Source organism: Acomys minous (genome assembly GCF_964271855.1).
Source record: "Acomys minous genome assembly, chromosome: 4".
NCBI classification, from domain to species: Eukaryota; Metazoa; Chordata; class Mammalia; order Rodentia; family Muridae; genus Acomys; species Acomys minous.
In genome coordinates, this window is record NC_140486.1 from 113,832,375 (window position 1) to 113,851,955 (window position 19,581).

A 19,581-nucleotide genomic window follows, 5' to 3' on the forward strand; every position below is an offset into this window, starting at 1 on the left:
CTCTGCCTCTGTATGAAGAGGACAGCAATATTAGGTCCCCTGAGGTGTAGATAATGCAGAAAGTCCCTCAGGCCTCCCTTAGCTCAGGTGTCCTGCTCTCAAGAGCTGTTATGTTCTTAAACACTGAAATACTTTTAAAAGTGCAGTTGTTAACAAAATGTTAAAAATAAGCATACTGAGTGAGGGGTTGAATCCACTCCCTGCGATTATGACTGCTGGGGTACGGTTGGCTGTGTCACTGTGCACATCCCACAGCCTGCTCACCTCACCGATGTTAATAGGTCATGTGCATCCTCCATGACAGCAAGTACAGGGCACCATTTTGATTTTTATTCCACTGTATGGATGTAGTCTGGGTGGTTCACCAGTATCTCAAAACACAGCAGAAGCATTTGGCAAATAAATCTGGCCTCCCTCTTCCATTATTGTGTAAGTGACCCTGAATGGGCTTTCTCCTAGTATCTCTGTGTCCTTTCCTGTATCCCTAAGACGGACTCCCAGGAATCAGTTTGCAGAGCTAGGACCCAGGTGCGCATTTATCTCCTCAAAAGGCCTTTGGCAAGAGACTTTGCCCCTGCACACTCAAGAGCATTCACTTTTTAAATGCCCACCCCCCAATGCTTGGTGACACATAGTATCTATCCTCCTGCAGGTTGTAGCTGGTGTGACTCCTTCTCCCCCTTGGCTTACAGCCTTATCTGTACCTTTCAGAACCACACTAGAAAGCATCCGCTTCAGTGCCCCGCGCCTGGCTGGCTTACAGTGCCAGTGAGGGTGCCCAGCGTGCCTGACTGTCAGTCTGCAGGCAGTGTCTGACTTATGGTGGTCCCATGCAGGATGTTTTGCCTGGACAGCACCGTGAAAACATTCCAACACAGCCATTTCATTACCATCCTCAGCCGAGCAATGAGGCAGTCAGAATGTGACTGTGAAACAGACGCTGTCTTAGATGAATCTGACCAAGTGCAGGCTGACGCACAAGACTGAGATGGGTTGGACTAAGGACATTCTAGATGTATAGTGTCTTCAGTGTGACAGTGGATATATGGCTGTATAGCCCCATCTTAAGGGGTGTGTGTGTGTGTGTACAAGATACATATTACAGACATATTTCTAGGTTCTTCTGTAGTCTAAGGTGCAGTCGTGTTCATGTGTAGATAAATAGTCTTCATTAGATGAGGACCCTTCTTTGCATGGCTCTGTCTCCAGCTTGTCTTGGGAATGGATTTGTTCTCCAGCTGGCCTCAATTGCACAAGGGCGGACTGCCTGTTTCTGGAGCCCCACCTGTTGAGGGCCCATGCCTTTTCCAGCCAGCACTCCTGCTTGTGTGGCTCTTCCACACTTAGATTCCATCCCTGAGCACACATCGCAGTGCTGAGCCTTTCCAGGCCCTTCCCAGCCCTGGATCGGCCCCATCTACCAGGAAGGCTGCCCTGGCCTGGTTCTTGTTCTTCTCAGATCCTGTCAGAGACCAGAGACCTCGTTATCATCCCTGTGCTTCACCTGCCTTCGACAGCAAAGCTGGGACTTGGTGACAAGTAACACGGCAGATCTGGCTGGTGGCTCACCATCTCTCTGCCCTGTATGTAGTCTAGGCTACACGATGTCCCCTCTGTCCCCATGGAATATATGGAATGAAACTACTCAGGTTCCTGTTTCCTGTCACAGAGCTACTTGTTGTCTCCAGAAGAACATTCCTGTCCAGTGGTACCTTAGCCCAGCCCTGCCCTTCCATTCCAACACACATCTTATTTCCCCGAGGCCGTGGGTGGTACCCGCCCTTATTTTGTAAGCAGAGAGATGAGGGCAGAGGCACAGGAGAAATGTGTGATGGCCAACTTCTGCTCTGTGTTTCCTAGAAAATAGTAGTTCCCAGACTGGTGCCCACCTTCGTCATGGGGCCAGCATGGGGAAATGCCCCATTATTGGCTGTTCAGCAGCAGGTCAGCGCTGGGTATGGGCTGTGTGGCCTGTTTAGAAGTTGGAAGATAGGCACTGGTGTCTAGGCCCTACACTGGCCACAATTGCTCTCCATTGTCATTGAATGTGGCTGCCAGCTGTCTTTTCTGGAAACCCAGAAGATCACTCACTAGCTAGGAAGTTTGGTGATAACTGCCCTTTGGAGTGTGGCACCCAGAAATTTCCACCAGACTGAGCAAAATGAAAAGCTAGTGGAATCGGATAGCCAAGGAAAAGCCCACCTGAGACTGAAGCTGCCAAGGGGGATCACTTAGTTACACGGAGGACCTAAAACTGGAGTCTCCCCAAACCCACTCAGTTCCTTCCTCTTTCTTTCTTAGCTGATACTGAGCAAGTAAAACCAAGAGCCCAGGTTAGGGAGCAGGAAGACACCCAACCAAATAAGACTGAGTGCACTTACAGGGACTATGGAGCCCTGGCTTTCTCGGGACTGGGGGAGTCCTGGGCAGAGGGCTGGAAGTTACAGGGCGTCATGGGTCACCCTGCTCCAGGGCAGACCAGCCACGTCTGTTGCTTCACCTCTGCCGGGGCTTATGTCCTGACAGCTCCAAGCATTTAAGCCCAACTAAAGCAGCCAAGAGCAAGCCTGGTGGCTCCGTGGGTTGTTCACTCAGAAACCTGCTGGTACCTTGATCTATTGACCCAGTGGCTTGTTCTTTTGTGGTTTCTCTTTCTAAATAATAATGATAATTATTATTATTAATATCCATCTTGGGGCTGGGAAATGGCTCAGCTTTAAGAGCACTGGCTGTTCCTCCAAAGGACCTTAACTCAAAACCATCTCTAACTCAAGTTTTAGGGGGTCCAACACTTTGTTCTGGCCTCTTTGAGTATATGGTACACACAAGCATGCAAAGCACTTATACCCATGAGATAAAATAATAATTTAAAAAATCTTATCCCTCATCTCCAAGAACTCCAAGGCCCGATGCATTTTAGCTGTCCTGCGGAGGAGATATATGCGAGGGCCTCGTGGGTTTAAGGCTCATTGATGGATCTTGTTGGGGTGGGTGCAGGGCGGTGTGCCTTGAATTCCCTAGGTTCCTTCTCTGTGGACTTAAATATGAGCCGTAGGGAGCACCATGATGGAAAAAATGGAGGGGATAATGAGAAAGAACCTTTGCCCTGGGGCTCTGCAGCACAGCAAGGCCACCTATTCATCTTCTGTGTCGGGGGAGCAGCCACTTGCACGACTGACGATCCTCCCCTTGGTGTCGGCTCTGTGTGGTGGGCTTCCTAAGTGGGCCTGTAAGAGTGAGCCCTGCAAACCGTAGACATGACATTATGAGACCCTGTCCGAGAACACGTACTGCAGTCAGGCCTGGCTCTGCCTTCCTTGCAAGAGGCCTGGCAGCTGTGCCCAGCCCTCCCCTCTGCACCAGCCTGATGTGTATGAATTGTTTAGCCTTCTTCAGGTTCCTTTCTTCTTCCTGGTACCCTCTCGAAAGCAGATCCACCCTGTATTTTCTTCCCAGACACGAAATCAGAACTAGGCTCTGGGAGGGACTCCTTTTTACTGTACAGGTCCGTTAGAGGTTGAGTGGTTAAGTGTACTATGAACCTTGAGTTCCGGTGCTTTTCTGCGTTGGCTGTCAGTTACTCTGGAAATTGTCGTCAGAATGCTGATTGCTGAAGCTATGACGGGCAGACAGAAAGCCGCTTGACGGAAACAACGCCAGAAAGAGATCTGAGATGATTCCTAACCAGGTCTTGTGAAAGACATCTTTCTGGCTGCAGGGGAAAGAGCCTGCCGTAACTAGCAGTTCCTCTCGCAGCACCACCACCCTCCCATGGTGCACAGCGGGTGTGTATCACAGGGAGACTTGAGGGAGGAGGGGCCGGACTCTCTGATCACCCCTCCCCACCACATCCCACCCCACATCAGCCAGCATGGACCTCGTACTTCCTGAGGTGGAGAGAGTGCAGTTACACTCACAGTCCTTCCATGCCTGTTCCAGCCACCCCCTGGACAACAGCGTCCCAGGCTTATAAGACCTTATTCTTGCTCCCACATGGAAAGCCGTTTGACAGGAAATGACTAACCTTCCTGCGTCATGGACGTGAGCATAGCCAGTGAGCCATGTTGGTGACACACTGCTTCAGTTCATGTTGCTTAGTTTATGAGTAGTGGGTTTTTTCATCTTGCTTCTTCGTGAGTAAGTAAGTGTCTTGTGGCTCTGCGCTGCTCATGGCCATCTCTCCGGCCTATGCTTTGCACAAGCATTGCCCATTGCCTGGAGGCTGCGTTGCCCTAGTGTGGCCACAATGGATATCAGGATTGTGGCTTTGTAGGGTCCTTGATCCAAGATGGCCTGGGGGCCCAGACCCCACCGTGTGGACCTTTGACCACGGCATCTATGCACAATGTGATCCATAATGGGGTCATTCAGTGAGGTGGGAAGAACAAACACACACATACACACACACACACACACACACACACACACACACACACACACACACACCATCTGAAAGTACTACTACCGTACAAAGAGCCCACTCAGAGTTAGATTAGAATTGTTATAGTTATAAATACGGAAGGTCAAAGGCTGGGCTCCTCTGGCAGCAGTCAGTGTTCTTATGGCCTTAGACGCCTGTTTGAGGGCAGGAGCAGGTCTCTAAATGACATGCCACGCCACAGCTGGGTTTCTGTGCGTGGCAGGAAACAGAAAGAACATGGGGCTTTTCTGAGTCTCAAGAGAGCATCCTTGGGGGCAGGGCTTCTTCCATGTTGGATGTGCCGAAGCCTGTGTTTCCCATGAAACACACGCCAGCCAGCATCCTCACAGAGGCCTGGATATGTGAATGTTGCCACTGCAGGTGACATTTGATGCTCTGTTGATGAGAGTCCCCTAAAAGCCACATTGGAGATGTGTTCTCCACCCCTGTGACTCTACTGGGAAGAAGTAGAACCCCTAAAGGGTGAGGCCAAATTTAAAAATAATAATAATAATGATGCTGCTGCTGCTGCTAGGTCTTTGTGGGCAGGCCCTGGAAGGGGACACTGGAACCAGCAGCTTTCTGATTCTGTTTATACTTCACAACCCCATACCCGTGGCCATTCTCCATGCCACATTCCCCTCCCCCCCCCCCATGGTGCACAGCCATGTCCTTGAGCCCAGAGTGAAAGTGTGAGTCAAACAATCTTCCTCTAAGGTGAACGTGTCAGAAGTCACTTGAAGGCCCCATTTCTGCCCACTTTGCTTAGAGTAACCCCCTGCTGTAAGCTGTCTACAGCATCAGCTAGCCAGAGAAGAGTGTCATTCCTGTGTTGGCTTTCTCCCTCTCTGTGGAATTCTTGGGAGTGTGTTTGTTTGTTTATTTGTTTGTTTTACTCCATGTAGTTCCTTCAGACATTGCCGCAGCACACCAACTCTGTTGTCTTGAGGGTAGCGTCCTGGTTGGGTTGGATGAGTGGATGGAGGGAGAAGAGGAACAGGGCGAGAAGATGTCTTGGGGAATATTTGGGGGTGGATAGACTGGTAGGTAGAAGTGAACAGATGGTGGAGGAATGGGAGGTGGAGGGAGTGAGGGTGGGCAGGGAGGTGGGCCAGAGTGCAACCACGTGCTTGGCTTGCCCTCAAGTCTGCAGGGCTAACGTTCCAGAGCTGATAGGAGAAGAGTCCACCCAGTGATGCTTCTAAGCCACAGGGGAAATGCCCCAGTTCGGTCCTGACTCTGTTCTGTGGCAGAATGGACGGAATTGGTGGAGAGGAGCTGGAGGATGCCTCTCCTTGCTTTTTAACTGCAGTAAGATGCACACAACAAGTGTGCCACTCTGACCACTGCTAAGGCACTTAGTGATGGACTGCTCAGCTGGGGTATACAAGTCTCAAGTTGGTCCCCAGTATCAACAAATAAGAAAAGGCGCCTCAGCGGTGTTGTCATGCACACCCACCGTTGTGCTGCTCATCTCTAGAACTCTCTCTTTGCCGGTGGAAATTCAGTCTCTATCCGACACTGCTTCCCAGCCCTCTTCTTAGAGCGTTCCGCTTCTCTTCTCTGTCCTCGGCGATGCCAGGACCTCATAGGTGGCGTCACGGGGCACCGTGATACCCTTGTAGCATGAGGTGCAGTGTGTTTCCTTTTCAGGTATCCTCTGTGGTAGGGACAGAGCTCACACGCCCGTGCTCTGGGGAACCTGACTGCCTCGAAGGTAGTGGAGGGTCACAGAAATGACTCCTCGGAGCTGGAGATACTCAGTTTTAAACCCTACTTGTGGGAGAGCATTCGAAATGCCTGTAACTGAAGCCACCCAACCTTCCGGAGCACCCCCCCCTGTGCCCCCAATGACCCACACCACCCCCAACCCCGCCCCCGCCCTGGTATGATGAATCACGGAGGCTTGATACGCCTGATGGCCATTCAGAGTCCTCTCTCCAGCTGCTGTGCTCCATGGGCTCATGATCTCCCACAGGACAGGGGAGGCCTATGGGTAACCTGGTAAATATTTTTGTCCTTTGTCCAAATCACTTGTAAAAGCATTTTAGCTACGTCACATACCCCCTGAAGTGACTTTGATATAACAGTATTCGTGTTTTCAGAGGTATCCAACTTCGGCCGGGGAAACGGCCCCTGGGAGACGCAGGCTCCTTTGCACACATAGAGTCCCTGTCAAAGTTGTGTTTTGCCCGAGGAATGTATTTATTTCATGCCTATTCCAGGGCTCGGGCAGCATTTAAGTTTTAAAAGTAAAAGTGGGGCTGAGGAGACAGCTCAGTGGGGGTAAAGTACCTGCTGAGCAAGTGTGAAGACCTGAGTTTGAGTCCTCAGAAGCCATGTAAAGCCAGGTACAGTAGCCTACATCTGTAACCCAGGGCTTCTTGAATCAGGGTGGAGGCAGAGACAGGAGGCTCTCCAAAGCGCTTGAGCCGCCAACCTGATGTATGCCCTCAAGAACAAGAAGAGACTTCCTCAAGGGGGGAGGTGTTAACCTCTGACCTCCACATACATACCATGGCATGTGTGAGCACACCCTTATGAACATAAACACCTTCCTCCCTCCCTCTCTCCCTCCCTCCGTCCCTCCCTCCTTCCCCCCTCTTTCTCTCTCATACACACACACACACACACACACACACACACACACACACACACACTCCAGATTAAGTAGACGCTAATGGCCAAAATGCATACTCGCTTCTTTAATAGCTGTCTTGATGTTGACGAAGGGTTATCATGAGTGAAGAAGACCAGGCGGTCATGTGAAAACTAAACCACAGACGTCTGAGACCCCAGCTGAGCTGTTTCCTGAGGTTGGAAACTGTCTTCTTGCTCGTTTTAGTAAAATGAAGAAGTGTGTGAGAGGGGCGGAAGGCAAGGGAGAAGGAGAATATGTAGGTAAATGTAAACTCCACTGTGGTTCATGGGTCTTCTAGAAGAGTCTAGGAAACATTGACTTATCAGTATACCAAATGACAGTTCCCATAGTGGTGGCCATCATTTGTGCCCAATTTGTATCATTTTTGTTCACCACCACCACCCACTCACCCACTTTTTTTTTTTTTTTTTTTTTTTTTTTTGCCTTTTAGTATTACAAATAGTGGCCAGAAATTTCCCCAGAAAGGCAGATAAATCAAACCCCTATGTTTCCTGTGGTGACAGTCACCACCGAGGTCTCAGTGGGAGAGGATGGCCGAGGGGGGTAGCAAATGTGCTCCCTCGTCCTCTGAGAAGTTGAATTTCATTATTCTATTTTATAAATATTTTCTTCTATGGCTCATAACCTGATTGCAGGCTTGTTGCTAGGGTCTCGCAAGGTAGGGCGGGGCGGCCCTGGCGAGGCCCCTTCCCTTCTGCTCAGGTGTGCCGGTGGCCCCGAAAGGAAACCAATCAAGGTGCGATTTATGTTCATTAAGTGCTTGTCAAAACTGAAAAATTTTCTAATCAACAGCAATCTAGCCGCAGCCCCCTCAGTGGCTGGGAGGGCTGCCTCTGCGCCGGCTACTTGCCTGTTAACAACTCTAGGCTAAGAAACCGCTGATGATTACATTAGGCTAAGCTACGAAGTAAATGAACCATGTCTTATTTAGGTGCCACTAGCTTCAGAGCCTCCTGCCCCGAAGGGCACTTGATAGCGTTTTATGGCTTTAAAATTAGTGTAGCTTCCCGTTTGCTGCAGGGCGCAGCCTGTTATGCCTCTGAACTCAATAAGCAAAGGGAAGGGGCCTTTTGTTTTTCCCCCCTTAGTTTTGTGGGGGGTTTCTGCCCTTGCATTTTAGCAGGTTTTACTTTGCATCTTTTCCAGACAGCGTTTTGCAATAAAAATGTCTGACTGCCAGATACATGCCTCCCCCACCAAAGAGAGGAGGGGAGAAAAAGTAGAAAATGTCAGCATTTCAAGGAAATTTTTTCCCTATATCGTAAAGTGAAAAATTGATTCACAGTCACCCCTAATGGCTTTTTGTGTCAGAACTGCTGTCTAAGGTTGAGAATAACACCTTTAGCTCAAGAAATAGTTGTGTAAAGCGGAAGAGGCGGAAGCAGTGGGAAGCGTGGCGAGGGTGTTCATTTATTAAGCTGCATTACTTTCTTAAGCCTTTTGCTTATCATCTGGGCTTAAACCTCACAGCGATCCCACACGGTAGGAAAGTTGTGGACATACAGACCAAGATGCCAAGGCAGCTAGGCCCACACCCACAGCAAATGAAGTGGTGATGGCCCCTGTCAATCACTCAGGCTATTTGGTGGGGACCTGTCCTTTAATGGGCGAATCTGTGCTGTCTTCTGGACGTAGCCCTCAATGTGTGAGAGAAGGCCATGGGAATCCTGAGTCACCTCGGGGTGCTGTAAACTACCTTGTGAGCAGAAAGGGAAAGGGGTGGAGCTTCTGAGAAAGTGACTCACAGAGAGCTATGGAAACAGCAGACTTCTAAGCAGGCCTATGTGCACACTTGCACATTAAAATTACTTAAAATCTGTGGTAGGCAAAAGATGCCTCCAGTGGGACCTTTGAGTGCCCACTTAGGTCAAGTAACTGGTGCCCTCTGCTGTAAGAGCATGCTCCTCCTAAGTCGGATCTTTCCTACGGTGTGTCTCTTCTAAGCGGTTTATCTAATACCAGTCTGAAGAATTAAAGACGTCCAGGCTAGCCAGACACCAGTGTGGTGAACATTTCTGTAGAACTCACAGATGCCAAGATGACCCACTGCTCTGCCAGTATTTAAATACTAAAGTCCCCCGCTAGCAAAGGACACTACCCTACCCTACCCTCACAATTTGCTGTGGTAAAATGTGCCTTGCCCTCAAGAGATGCCTGCAGCTCCTGAAGGCAGATACAGTCTTTGACGTAGCGGAAGCATTCATCTGGGACAGGCTAAGTTGGGTTACAACTGGGTGATATTCAATTGAACCTAAAATGAGAAGCCTCTTTCTTTCAGTGTGATGCTCAGCAGAGTAAGTCGATCAAGATGGATACAATCAAGGGGCCAAAGGTATATTCATAATTCACTGTGGGGTTTTCCACTATTTTGATTTATATTACAATAACCTATCCCCCTGGGCTGATGTTGGACTTTTGCCTATCATGGTTGGATGCTGGCCTCAGGAGTGAACAGAATAGAGCTTTGCCCTGCCCAAGTGCAGGAATGAGCCCGTCGTTGTACTATGGCAAGGGAAGTGTGCTGCCACTGAACCCCAGCCATGTTCCACCAGCTACCAGGAGTGGCGTAATTACCCAGACCCAGTAAGGCACTCATCAGGGCAAACAGTGTCCTAACTGAAACTGTGGCCTCAGTCACTGTTAGCCTCTTATTTGCTGGCTGCCTTCTTTCTGAGACGGCTCAGGGTCAGGAGCATGTGTGCTGACAAGTGTCCTTCAGGAAGGCCCTTGTGAAAGCAGGCCTCTGGAATCCTGTCAGTTGTCTTGGGAAACCAAATTATTCCTCTTAGAAGCCTTGTAGCTTTGAAGCTGCCCCCTACCTTGCTATTGTGACTGGGACCCTTTGGAGAGAAGGAGAAATTGTCGTCTTTGAGTCTCATGATCTGAAAGGATGTGGCCAGAAGATTCTTTCCTAGTCCTTGAGCATTCCCGAGGTATTTTTAGGCAAGCGCCTCTCCTCTGCCCGTGACTATGCATGAGGCTATTGTTTATCATTCATATGTGCAGGACGCTCACATGCGCTTGATCTCCGTGAGCGGCAGCTGCTATATCTGTCTTCATGGATTAGTTTCCTTTGGAAAAAATGTTAAATGGAGTTTGGGAATAGGAGTGTGTCTAACAATGGCTTCTCTTACATACACTTTTTGTGTGAGTTTTTTTTTTTTTAATAGAAGTTAATGAACTAAGGCTTCCTTTTTGAACCTGGACGTTTTCAAAGTATAGTGAAAATAAGAAATGAGTCTTTTTTTTTTTCATGTCAAGCATTCAAACAAAAATTCTAGATGTCGAAGTTCATTTAAAATAAGGACCCAAACATTCTGTGTTCGGGTATATAATAGTTTGTGAAAATATATATTTTATGGACCAGTGAGTGAGGTGGCTCAGTAGGTAAAGGTGCTTGTCGCCAAGCCTGACTACCTTAATTCAGTCCCTGCAGCCCATATGGTAGAAGGCAAAAAGAGAGTACAGAAGGTATCAAGAGGCCACGTGTGTGCCTCTCCCATTAATAAATAAGGAAGAGGAGCTTTCAGCAGAAAGCTTTGAGGTAGCAATGTTCGTTTCCATTTTTCCAAACCTCTTTAAGACCTGACAACTCTTGTTCAAGTGGAAGACACAGGTATCCACTCGTAGCGGTAGTGGAGGAGGAAGAAGTCCATTAAGCATTGCTGTTCCTTGATGATACACCAAAACACAGTGTGCACCTTATAGCTCAGGAATGCCCATGGGATATCAAAGCATGGCCTTCTCTGCTGAATTAAAGCCCATTACAGTGTGCTTTGAATGACCTTTTTGTGCATTTTATCCAGATAATCCTGGCCACTTGCATCTATGCACATGGCATCATGCAGCAGTCACTTCAACACTTCGGTAATGTTTCTGAAATAAAGTGTACGGATTTCCAAAGAATAACATTCTCTTCAATCCATAATATCTAGACACTATTAATACCAATCTTTTCAAAAAATGTTAAGTAGTTGAAAGATGCCAGGCTCACAATGAGATCGAAATAAGGTTTTAAATTTTTCTTTTCTTCCTTTTTTTTTTTTTCAAGGAAGCACAGAGATTTCATCATTAGTCGCTAATACTGTCAGCTATTTTCCTTAAAGGATTCATTTTGTTCAGTTATTTTTTTCTTCAAGAAAATACCTGCAATTTCCCAAGAGATAACTATAGGCTATGTGTGACAGTCTTTCTGTTAACTGAAAATATTGTTTCCCCCAACAGAAATAAAAACAACAAAAGTGGCTAGTTTAGCTGGCAGTTCCAAAAATGGTACCCAGCAACTGTCAGACCTGGAGGAAGACTTCATACACCCTGCTTGTGGCAGCATTCAGAAAATGAGCAAGGTGTGCACTCGACAGTTGACATTCAAAAAGTGAAAGTAGTTTTTCTTGTAGGTAAACTGCCCTGTCACTATTGTAACATCAGAACAGATTTCCATACTATTAAAATAGCAAATTACCTCCTAGCACCATGTTGAGCTGTTCATAGACTTCTGGAACCCCTGACAGGCATGGAGGGTCACACTTTGAAGATTGCTAAGCTAAACTATAGAACGGAAGAAAGTTCAGCTAGATTGGCCATGTCCAAACGGCATGTTGGGAGATGGCTCCTCAGGTAGAAGTTTCTGCTGCCAAGCCAGAGGTCCTGAGTTCAGTCATGCTCTGACCTACACACACACAGATAATAAAGTAAATAAAGATAGTAAGTGTAGTTTAAAGAAAAGGCAGTTCCAACATGTCTGTAAAAGTTATCTGACTTAAAGTATCATATGTTGTGGTAAAGTATCAGCTTTGTCAACACTTAGAAGCCAAAGCATATTGGGAAAATACAATTGCAACAAAGATTTTCTTTACTTTGTCTGCCATTTGACTTTAAGCATTATAATTCTTTTTAAAATTATGTTTGTTTGTTTTTTAATGGCATTCATTGATTCTCTTAACTGGACTCTCAGCAAGTAGAGCTACCGTGTTCCCAGGCCTCATGTTTGTGGTAGATGTAGTTTGGGGGTGCAGGTCATAGTTTGTGCATTCCACTTCGGCTTCAAGATCATGTTGACTGCTTTGGCTAACCCTGTGAGTGCATCAGCAAACCATCTTTCACAGGCAGCTGAAAGTAACCTCCAGACGCAAGGCAGCTGGAATCGATCTGCTAAGAATATTTTTAGGGACCATTGATGGATTGCTGTATTTTGTGCTTAACTCGAGTGCCAAATGCCCCAGAGGTGACGAAGATGAACTTCCCCTTTCCTGAAGAGGATCTAGGCCATCACGCACGCAGAGGGCTCGGGGATGGCTGGGATTGCTTTTGAGGTTCTTGAGGAATTTTTTGACAGCCTTGTAACTGTCTGCTGGTGGGGCTTGCACAGTGCTCCGTTTGCAGCAGCCAGCTGATCACCTTCCAGTGCAGGGACACCTAACCATGAAGTGGGAGGCCACATGGTACCGCAGCCAAACAGCGAATTCTCAATATCCGGAATGATCTGGAACACAGAGGCGCTAATGGCTCCTCATCTTTCTCCTAAGGCCACCCTGCAGAAGGCAGGAGCCACGGTAAACTGTGCTTCTGTCAGCAAGCTGAAAGCTCTAGGTCTCTGACGTGGCTCTCAATTGCGAGCAGGTCTCTCTCTTTGCACCTCATTTGCATCTGGGACATCAATTAGCATGTTTGTTGAGGCTAATTGAATGAAACTCAATCATAGCTCTTAATTGCTTGACTATGTGAAAAGAAATCACATTAATGCAGCTAATTAAGTGTACGGCAATAGATGCAACATAATTAGGAGCAAAATGTAAAAAACAGGGGAAGGCAAAGGTGCAGGCACGGGTGCAGGGGGACAGCAAGGCATGGCTGCCGAGCTGTCGGCACATTCAGGAACGGGTCCCTTTGCTCTGGTGCCGGGGCTTGGAAAAAAGAGTCCACATGATAAGCATGGGCAAGTTGAGGAGAAAAATGCAAATAGGTTTGCAATTACTACTTTTTCAAGCTGTTGAGGGGCGGGAGATGGCACCTCTGGGGGGCCAGGCTCTTGAGTGGGCCCCAGGGACTTGTTAAGTGCTGTTTAAAAGTACTTGGCTTTGAATTACCCTCATGCCTTGTTAAAGGTTTTTTTTTCCCCTCTTTTATCTTCGATCAGCATTTTCTGCAGCTAACATGGAGAAGGGTAGCTGTGTAGTATTTGCATATCAAAATAAGCGTGCTGTCTTTATTTTACCCAGCAAGGCCCCTACCTCACACTCACCCATGATCTGCACTTGCAGTCTGCTTCTGAAGACAACCACATTATTTAGTGGCGGCAGCTTTAATTCCTCAAGTACCAAGCCAGGGAGAGACGAAAAGGCCATGTTCTTGCAGGAGCAGGATCAAACAAACTTGGGGCAGTTTTTCTCTTGGGAGAAGAAGCAAGGCTGAATGGAAATACGGGAGTTGCCAAATGAATATCTGGTTTCCATTTTGTGGGCAGGTGGATGGTGCATGCGCTCGCACGCAAACCTGCAGAAACCAGAAGTCAGAGTGTGATGTCTTCCTCACTTTTTCCCCATCTGGAACCCAGGCATTCTCCTGACTCTGCTTCCCCAGCAGTGAGATCATAGGCAGCCTCGCTGGAGGTCAAACTCCCAGCAAGCACTTTACCCACTGAGCCACCTTCCCAGACCTCGGATGCTCAAGTTTCTTCCAACCAGATCTAAAGCAGCAGTGTCTAACACAGGCGAGACCGGCTAGCCCATGCTGGGCTCAAGATAAATGTCCTCCCTTGGCGGGTTCAGATCCAGAAAGCAGAGCGTACATTTCTACAATAATTTTAAATAAAATATCCTGGTTATTGTATGTTAAAACATGCCTATTAAAAGAGCCCACGCTGGGGCTTAGTCACTCTCTGATTAGCCTCATTTTAGAACTCATAAGCAATAAATGCTCAATTACACTCCTGTTATTGTATTTTAATTTGTTAAGAATTGGCATTAAAGGAGAAAGTTACAGCAAGTTGGTATTTTAAAGGAGTAACTGTGCAAGAAGGAATCCGTTGTTTGCAAGTATAACTCTGTTTGGAAACAGAGTGCTAAATGGGTGCTAATGGCAGGCATTAGCAACAAGAAGAACCGCCTTTTTTTTTTTCTTCCCCTAATGACCTGTCCTAGCCACAGTCCCTCACTCTCTTGATGGACATGAGTTCTTCAGTGCCAAGTTTCTCCCATCAGAGTCCATGCTATCCTTCAGTCCCACTTGATGGTGATAACGTTTTTCATCTTTGATCCACATCCTACCATCGTGGGGACAGGTCATGGGAAATATAGCTCACATTGTGGTGACCCAGAAGCAGAGACTGAATCCTCCACAGGCGTTAATCCTTTATCCATATGGCATAGTGCCACCCGTGCTCATGGCCAGTCTTCCCTCCTCAGCCAAGCCTTCAGGAATTTCCTGACAGCTTATGTGGAGGCTCGTTTCATCCCTATCTTAACACATCTCAGTATAAACAAGGTGACAGTCAAGGCCAACCATCATAGTCATCTTCCTGGTACTTGAGCCACTAGGCCATGGCATTCTTCTGCAATTAACGTATTTTCGGGCTTATAAGATGGCCCCCAACTTTAACTTTTCCAGTGAAAATATAGAGCTTGGAATATACTCGCCATATATGACTACCCCTCTTCCAGTGCAAGCCCCGCGCAGCTGACTCAGGCTCTATATTTTCACTGGAAAAGTTAAAGTTGGGGCTCGTCTTATACACCAGAAAATATGGTACATTGGGTGGCTTGCTTCTTTCCCAGGAATGAAGAGCGACTTCTCGGGATTTCCACACTACTCACTGTGCCCATGCAGCCCCATCAGTATGTACGGCCCTGCTGCTTTCCAGCAGACTAAAACTTGGCTTATTTTTCCAAGTTATGTAAGGTAGATGGTCAGACCATTCTAACCTTACCCGGGCCTGAACTTAATCATTTAGAACAAACACAAATTTCTGGGTCTGCTAAGAATCCTATTTTCTGTATCCTTCCTAGTCCTACTTCCTGCTTGTTGTTAAAGTACCTGAAACATTATTTATCTAAGAGTAATTCAGGATCCAGGTGAGGTGGTACACGCCTATAATCCCAGCACTCTAGAAGGCAGAGACAGGCAGGTGTTTGTGAGTTCTAGGACAGCAAGGATACACAGAGAAACACTGTCTCAAAAAAAAAGTAATTCAGGGTGTATTGTTTTCTACTATGCGATGAGGTCACACATCCAGGGTATGTGAAATGCTGTGTCTGTAGACGAGGCCTTACAGAGGAGATGGTGACGGTGGCGATGACATAATGAATGAGAGAGTTTGGCAGGACCATGCTCCCAGCAGTCCCTGCACCCTGCCTCAGTTGTTGCGTCACCTTTCTATCACTGTGACAAAGCACTCGTGAGATGGCCAACTTTTATGGTAGAAAGTCTTATTTTGGTTTTGGTTTCAGAGACTTGAGTCCACAGGCATTTCACCCTGTTGCTTTGAGCCTATAGCAGCACATGGTGGCAGAGTACACCTGCTCACCTCACAGCGGCAGAAATCAGGAAGGGAAGGGTGGAGGACATGAAGGCTGCCTGGCCTCCCACAAGAGCACACCTCTAGGGACCTAACTACCCCACTAGGCCCCGTATCCTAAAAATCATACCACTTCCCAAGAGCACCACACGCTGACAGCTAAGCTTTGGCCGTGTTTTTGGTTTGTTTTTTTTTTTCCCGAGGATGCTCACCCAGACCCTTTGCCTGCCATCTCCTTCCTTCCTTCCTTCCTTCCTTCCTTCCTTCCTTCCTTCCTTCCTTCCTTCCTTCCTTCTCAGGTATTGTGTTCGCTCTACTGTACAATGGGTTGTTAGTGACTTAGCTCAGGCTGCCCTCTGGTAGTCTCTGTGCTGGCTGCTGGCTTCTCCCATGCAGTAGCCAAGGGTCTGGTGGGTTAGTTTCTAGGTCTTTGTTTTCTTTCTTTGGGGACATGCAGCCAGTTGCCTGAAAAGAAGCATTTCAAGGAAAGGTGGGGCTTTTGCTTTAGCTTACAGTTTTAGAGGGACATGAGGCATCAGAACAGGAAGGTTTGGTGGCAGGAGCAAGAGGCTGCCTGCTGGTTACATGTGTCTGTGAACAGAAAGTGAGGGCAGGCTATTCAGCCTTACAGCCTGGCTTTGGTGACTCATTTCCTCTAAGGAGCATTCACTCTCCAAAGGCCCTACAGCCTTCCCAAACAGCACCCCCAGCCAGAGACCAAGTGAGCTTATGGGGGCACATCACATGGGGCCACAGCATTACACATCCTTGCTTGTTTATTCTTGAGGTTGTATCTTAATTATGATGTGCCTTCCATTTCCTCCCTGCATAACCTCCCATATGCCCCTCCCTGCTCTCTTTCAAATGCAAAGGCCTCTTTATTTGTCAATTGTTAGTACATGCATATATGTATTTGTATATAAATATATGTCCCTATATAAAACCTTTTTGTTGTTGTCGGTTACTTAGTTTTTTTCCGAGACAGGCTTTCTCTGTGTAGCCATGGCTGCCCTGGACTCTCTTTGTAGACAAGGTTGGCCTCGAGCTCACAGAGATCTCCGTGCCTCTGCCTCCTTAAGTGAAATGAGGCCCTTTAAATCCATACAATGTTACCTGTGTGTATTTTTTCAGGGCTGACTTTGGCATTGAACAACCAATTGGTGTGCTCTGCCCTGGGAAAGGCCACTTCTCCTGGTCCCAGCTTTCCTCGGTTGCCTCTTTGTTCAGGGTTGAATGCTAGCAGCCTTTCCCCATGCAGTCTGGCGTGTTTGTTAGTGTCATCCTTGTTCAGCTCACAAATAAATAATCATGTAAGTGAGACTTTGTGGGTGTTTCTTCTGATGTTAATAGGAAAGCGTGCACATCCTTGTTAGGGCCCACTTGTGAATACTTTGTTGTTGTTTTTATACTGCCTTGCTGCTGGTTCCTCTAGTCCTCCACTCACCTCCAGTCCTTTTGGTAGGTAGGGCTACTATTGCTGTGATGAAACACCATGACCAAAAGCAAGTTGGGGAGGAAAGGGTTTGTTTGGCTTATGTTTCCACATTGTAGTCCATCATTCAAGGAAGCCGGGACAGGAACTCAAGCGGGACAGGAACGTGGAGGCAGGAACTTAAGTAGAGGAGTGCAGCTTACTGGCTTGCTTCCCATGGCTTGCTCAGCCTGTTTTCTTATAGAACCCGGGATCACAAGCCCAAGGGTAGCATCACCCACAATGGGCTGGGCCTTCCCCTCATCAGTCACTTATTAAGAAAATGCCCTACGGCCGGATCTTATGGAGGCATCTTTCCAGTCCAAGTTTCCTCCTTTCAGCCATGTCTATCTCATGTCAAGTCAATATGAAACTAGCCAGTACAACTTAGTTGCACCCTTACATTTTGGACACATTCTCATGAATCTTCCCCTTATGCCCATGCAATGTATTACTCAGATTTCACAGCATAAGCCCAGGTTCCTAGGAAGCAAGAGCTCAAGATCTTGCGCTGATTGCTTCTCCTCCCCATTCCCAGTCCTTGCTTAGGCTGGGGCATAGATGCCTAGCCGGGTTTAAATAGAATGATGTCGCCCACACCCTGCACATGAAAATGGCAGCCACAGCATTGCAGCTCAGGACATTGACAGGGTCTTGGGTCTTACCTTAGCCCACCCTCTCTCTAATCTCTGTTGGGTGTTTAACATTCACACAGGATTACATGCAGAATGTCCATGGCAAAGAGATAGACCTCCTGCGAACCACTGTGAAAGTGCCGGGGAAGAGGCCGCCCCGCGCCACGTCGGCCTGCGCACCCATCTCCAGTCCCAAAACCAACGGCCTGGCCAAGGACATGAGCAGTTTACACATCTCACCAAATTCAGGTAAGCTCACACACAGCCTTGGGCGCACCTGAGGAGCTGAGTCCTGCCGCAGGTAGATGGTAGCCTCAGGCAAGCTTAAAGCAGTGTTTCTGTGAATGGCAGCAGGCAAGCCAGAGCCACACAAACTGGTATCCGAGGCCTTCCCAGGCTGGGTGTTGATCAGCTAAGGTCATTCAGAGGTAGAGGAATGAGGTGTGAAAGAAGACTATGCCTGGTAACTACACATTTAAACAGGAGGAAGATGTGAGCAACACACACATACCTGTACACAGCTCAACTGTCCTTTGCTATCTTCACTAGTGTCTCTCGTTAGCTAAACAATGGTGTTCTTTATTCTTTTTCAAAGAATTTTTTGTTTTGTTTTTGTTTTTTGTTTTGTTTTCATTCAGGATTAGAGAAAGTTTTGTTTTCTGAGAATTCAGTGTGTTGAGAAATTCTCAGACTTCAAGACATATCGACTGCTTAGAATACTACATTTCTGACTTTGAAACTTGGGGTGCTTTTAAAGACAGTGTGATGAACTGCACAGGGTGGCGAATGACCCTGGTTGGTGAAAGTGGGATGACACGAAAGAGCCCGAATGTGGTCTTCCCCAAATGGCACCCCTTGGCATCTTGTGGTCTTTGGCAAGTCAGTGTGCCAGGCCTTGCGCATCCTGCCAACCACTGTTAATGAACACGAGCAGGAGAGGTCCAGGAGAGGGGCAAAGACGAAAGCATTGTGGGCAGTTAGTAATCAAACTAAAAGTTGGCTTCTCCTAAGGGAGGGACCAGTTTCTTCCAGAAAGGAGAGATTTTTGCTCTGAAGACCTCTCTGACCTGTTCCCCTCACTCCCAAAATGATGATGAGGCCCCCATTGGGTGGGAAGAGGGGGAAATGATGCCTCAGGAAGAAGAAAAACTCTAGAATGAATAGAAAGTTAGTTTCCATACTTTATTACACAGCATCACCCCTGCATTTCCGTCAGGGAATAATTTATCAGTGGCCAGTTCTGTTCCAAAAGTTATGTGCACTGTTGCTTTGGCGTCTCTGGCCTCCAGAATTCCTGTACATACCAGCCACCTGCCAGCCAGCTCCTCACTCCGTGTGCAGTGCTCACTCATTCCTGGCAGCGAGCATTTGCTTATGTCCTTTTTTAATGAACTTGTATGTGAGAGTATCCTGAAAATATCTGGAAGCACCTGCTAGATAAATTTTAAGGGACTTTAAGTTGACAAAAGTAACAGTGATTGGCACTGTGTATACATTAAGTGGCTGACTGAAGTCTCTTGCTAACTTTGTGGTATTCCCACACTCCTGAGCCCAGGGACACAGAATATAAAGCCTAGCGCCTACTCCAGACACTCTCACTCTCTGGTTGTGGATAAAGACAGGAAGTCCAAGGCAACAGCTATGGAAGGGCTGGGATCTCTACAACAGGAAAGAGGGGCAGGACTTAGTGTCCAGGCAAGGGAGGCAGGAACCTACCAGAAACCTACATAAGGCGAAAGTTATCGTGAGTTCAAGAAGCAGTGCTTAAAATTAAGATTTTTTGCACCTCTTAGTCTTGAGACTTGAGTTCTTGGGTACCACATAACGCTAGCACAAAATGACTCTCTCCAAGTGGGAAACACAAATACAAAAATACATAGA

At 47.4% G+C, this 19,581-nt stretch overlaps 1 protein-coding gene across 6 annotated transcripts in view; it reads left to right on the top strand.

The window, feature by feature from the left end:
• The window catches only part of AGAP1 (ArfGAP with GTPase domain, ankyrin repeat and PH domain 1), a 431,164-nt gene that overhangs the window by 270,744 nt on the left and 140,839 nt on the right, over nt 1-19,581 (top strand). For all 6 annotated transcript variants that reach the window (XM_084779501.1, XM_084779502.1, XM_084779503.1 and 3 more), the window contains one exon: nt 17,781-17,949. In XM_084779501.1, the coding sequence (XP_084635627.1) occupies nt 17,781-17,949 (169 nt within the window). The remainder of the gene's footprint in view (nt 1-17,780; nt 17,950-19,581) is intronic.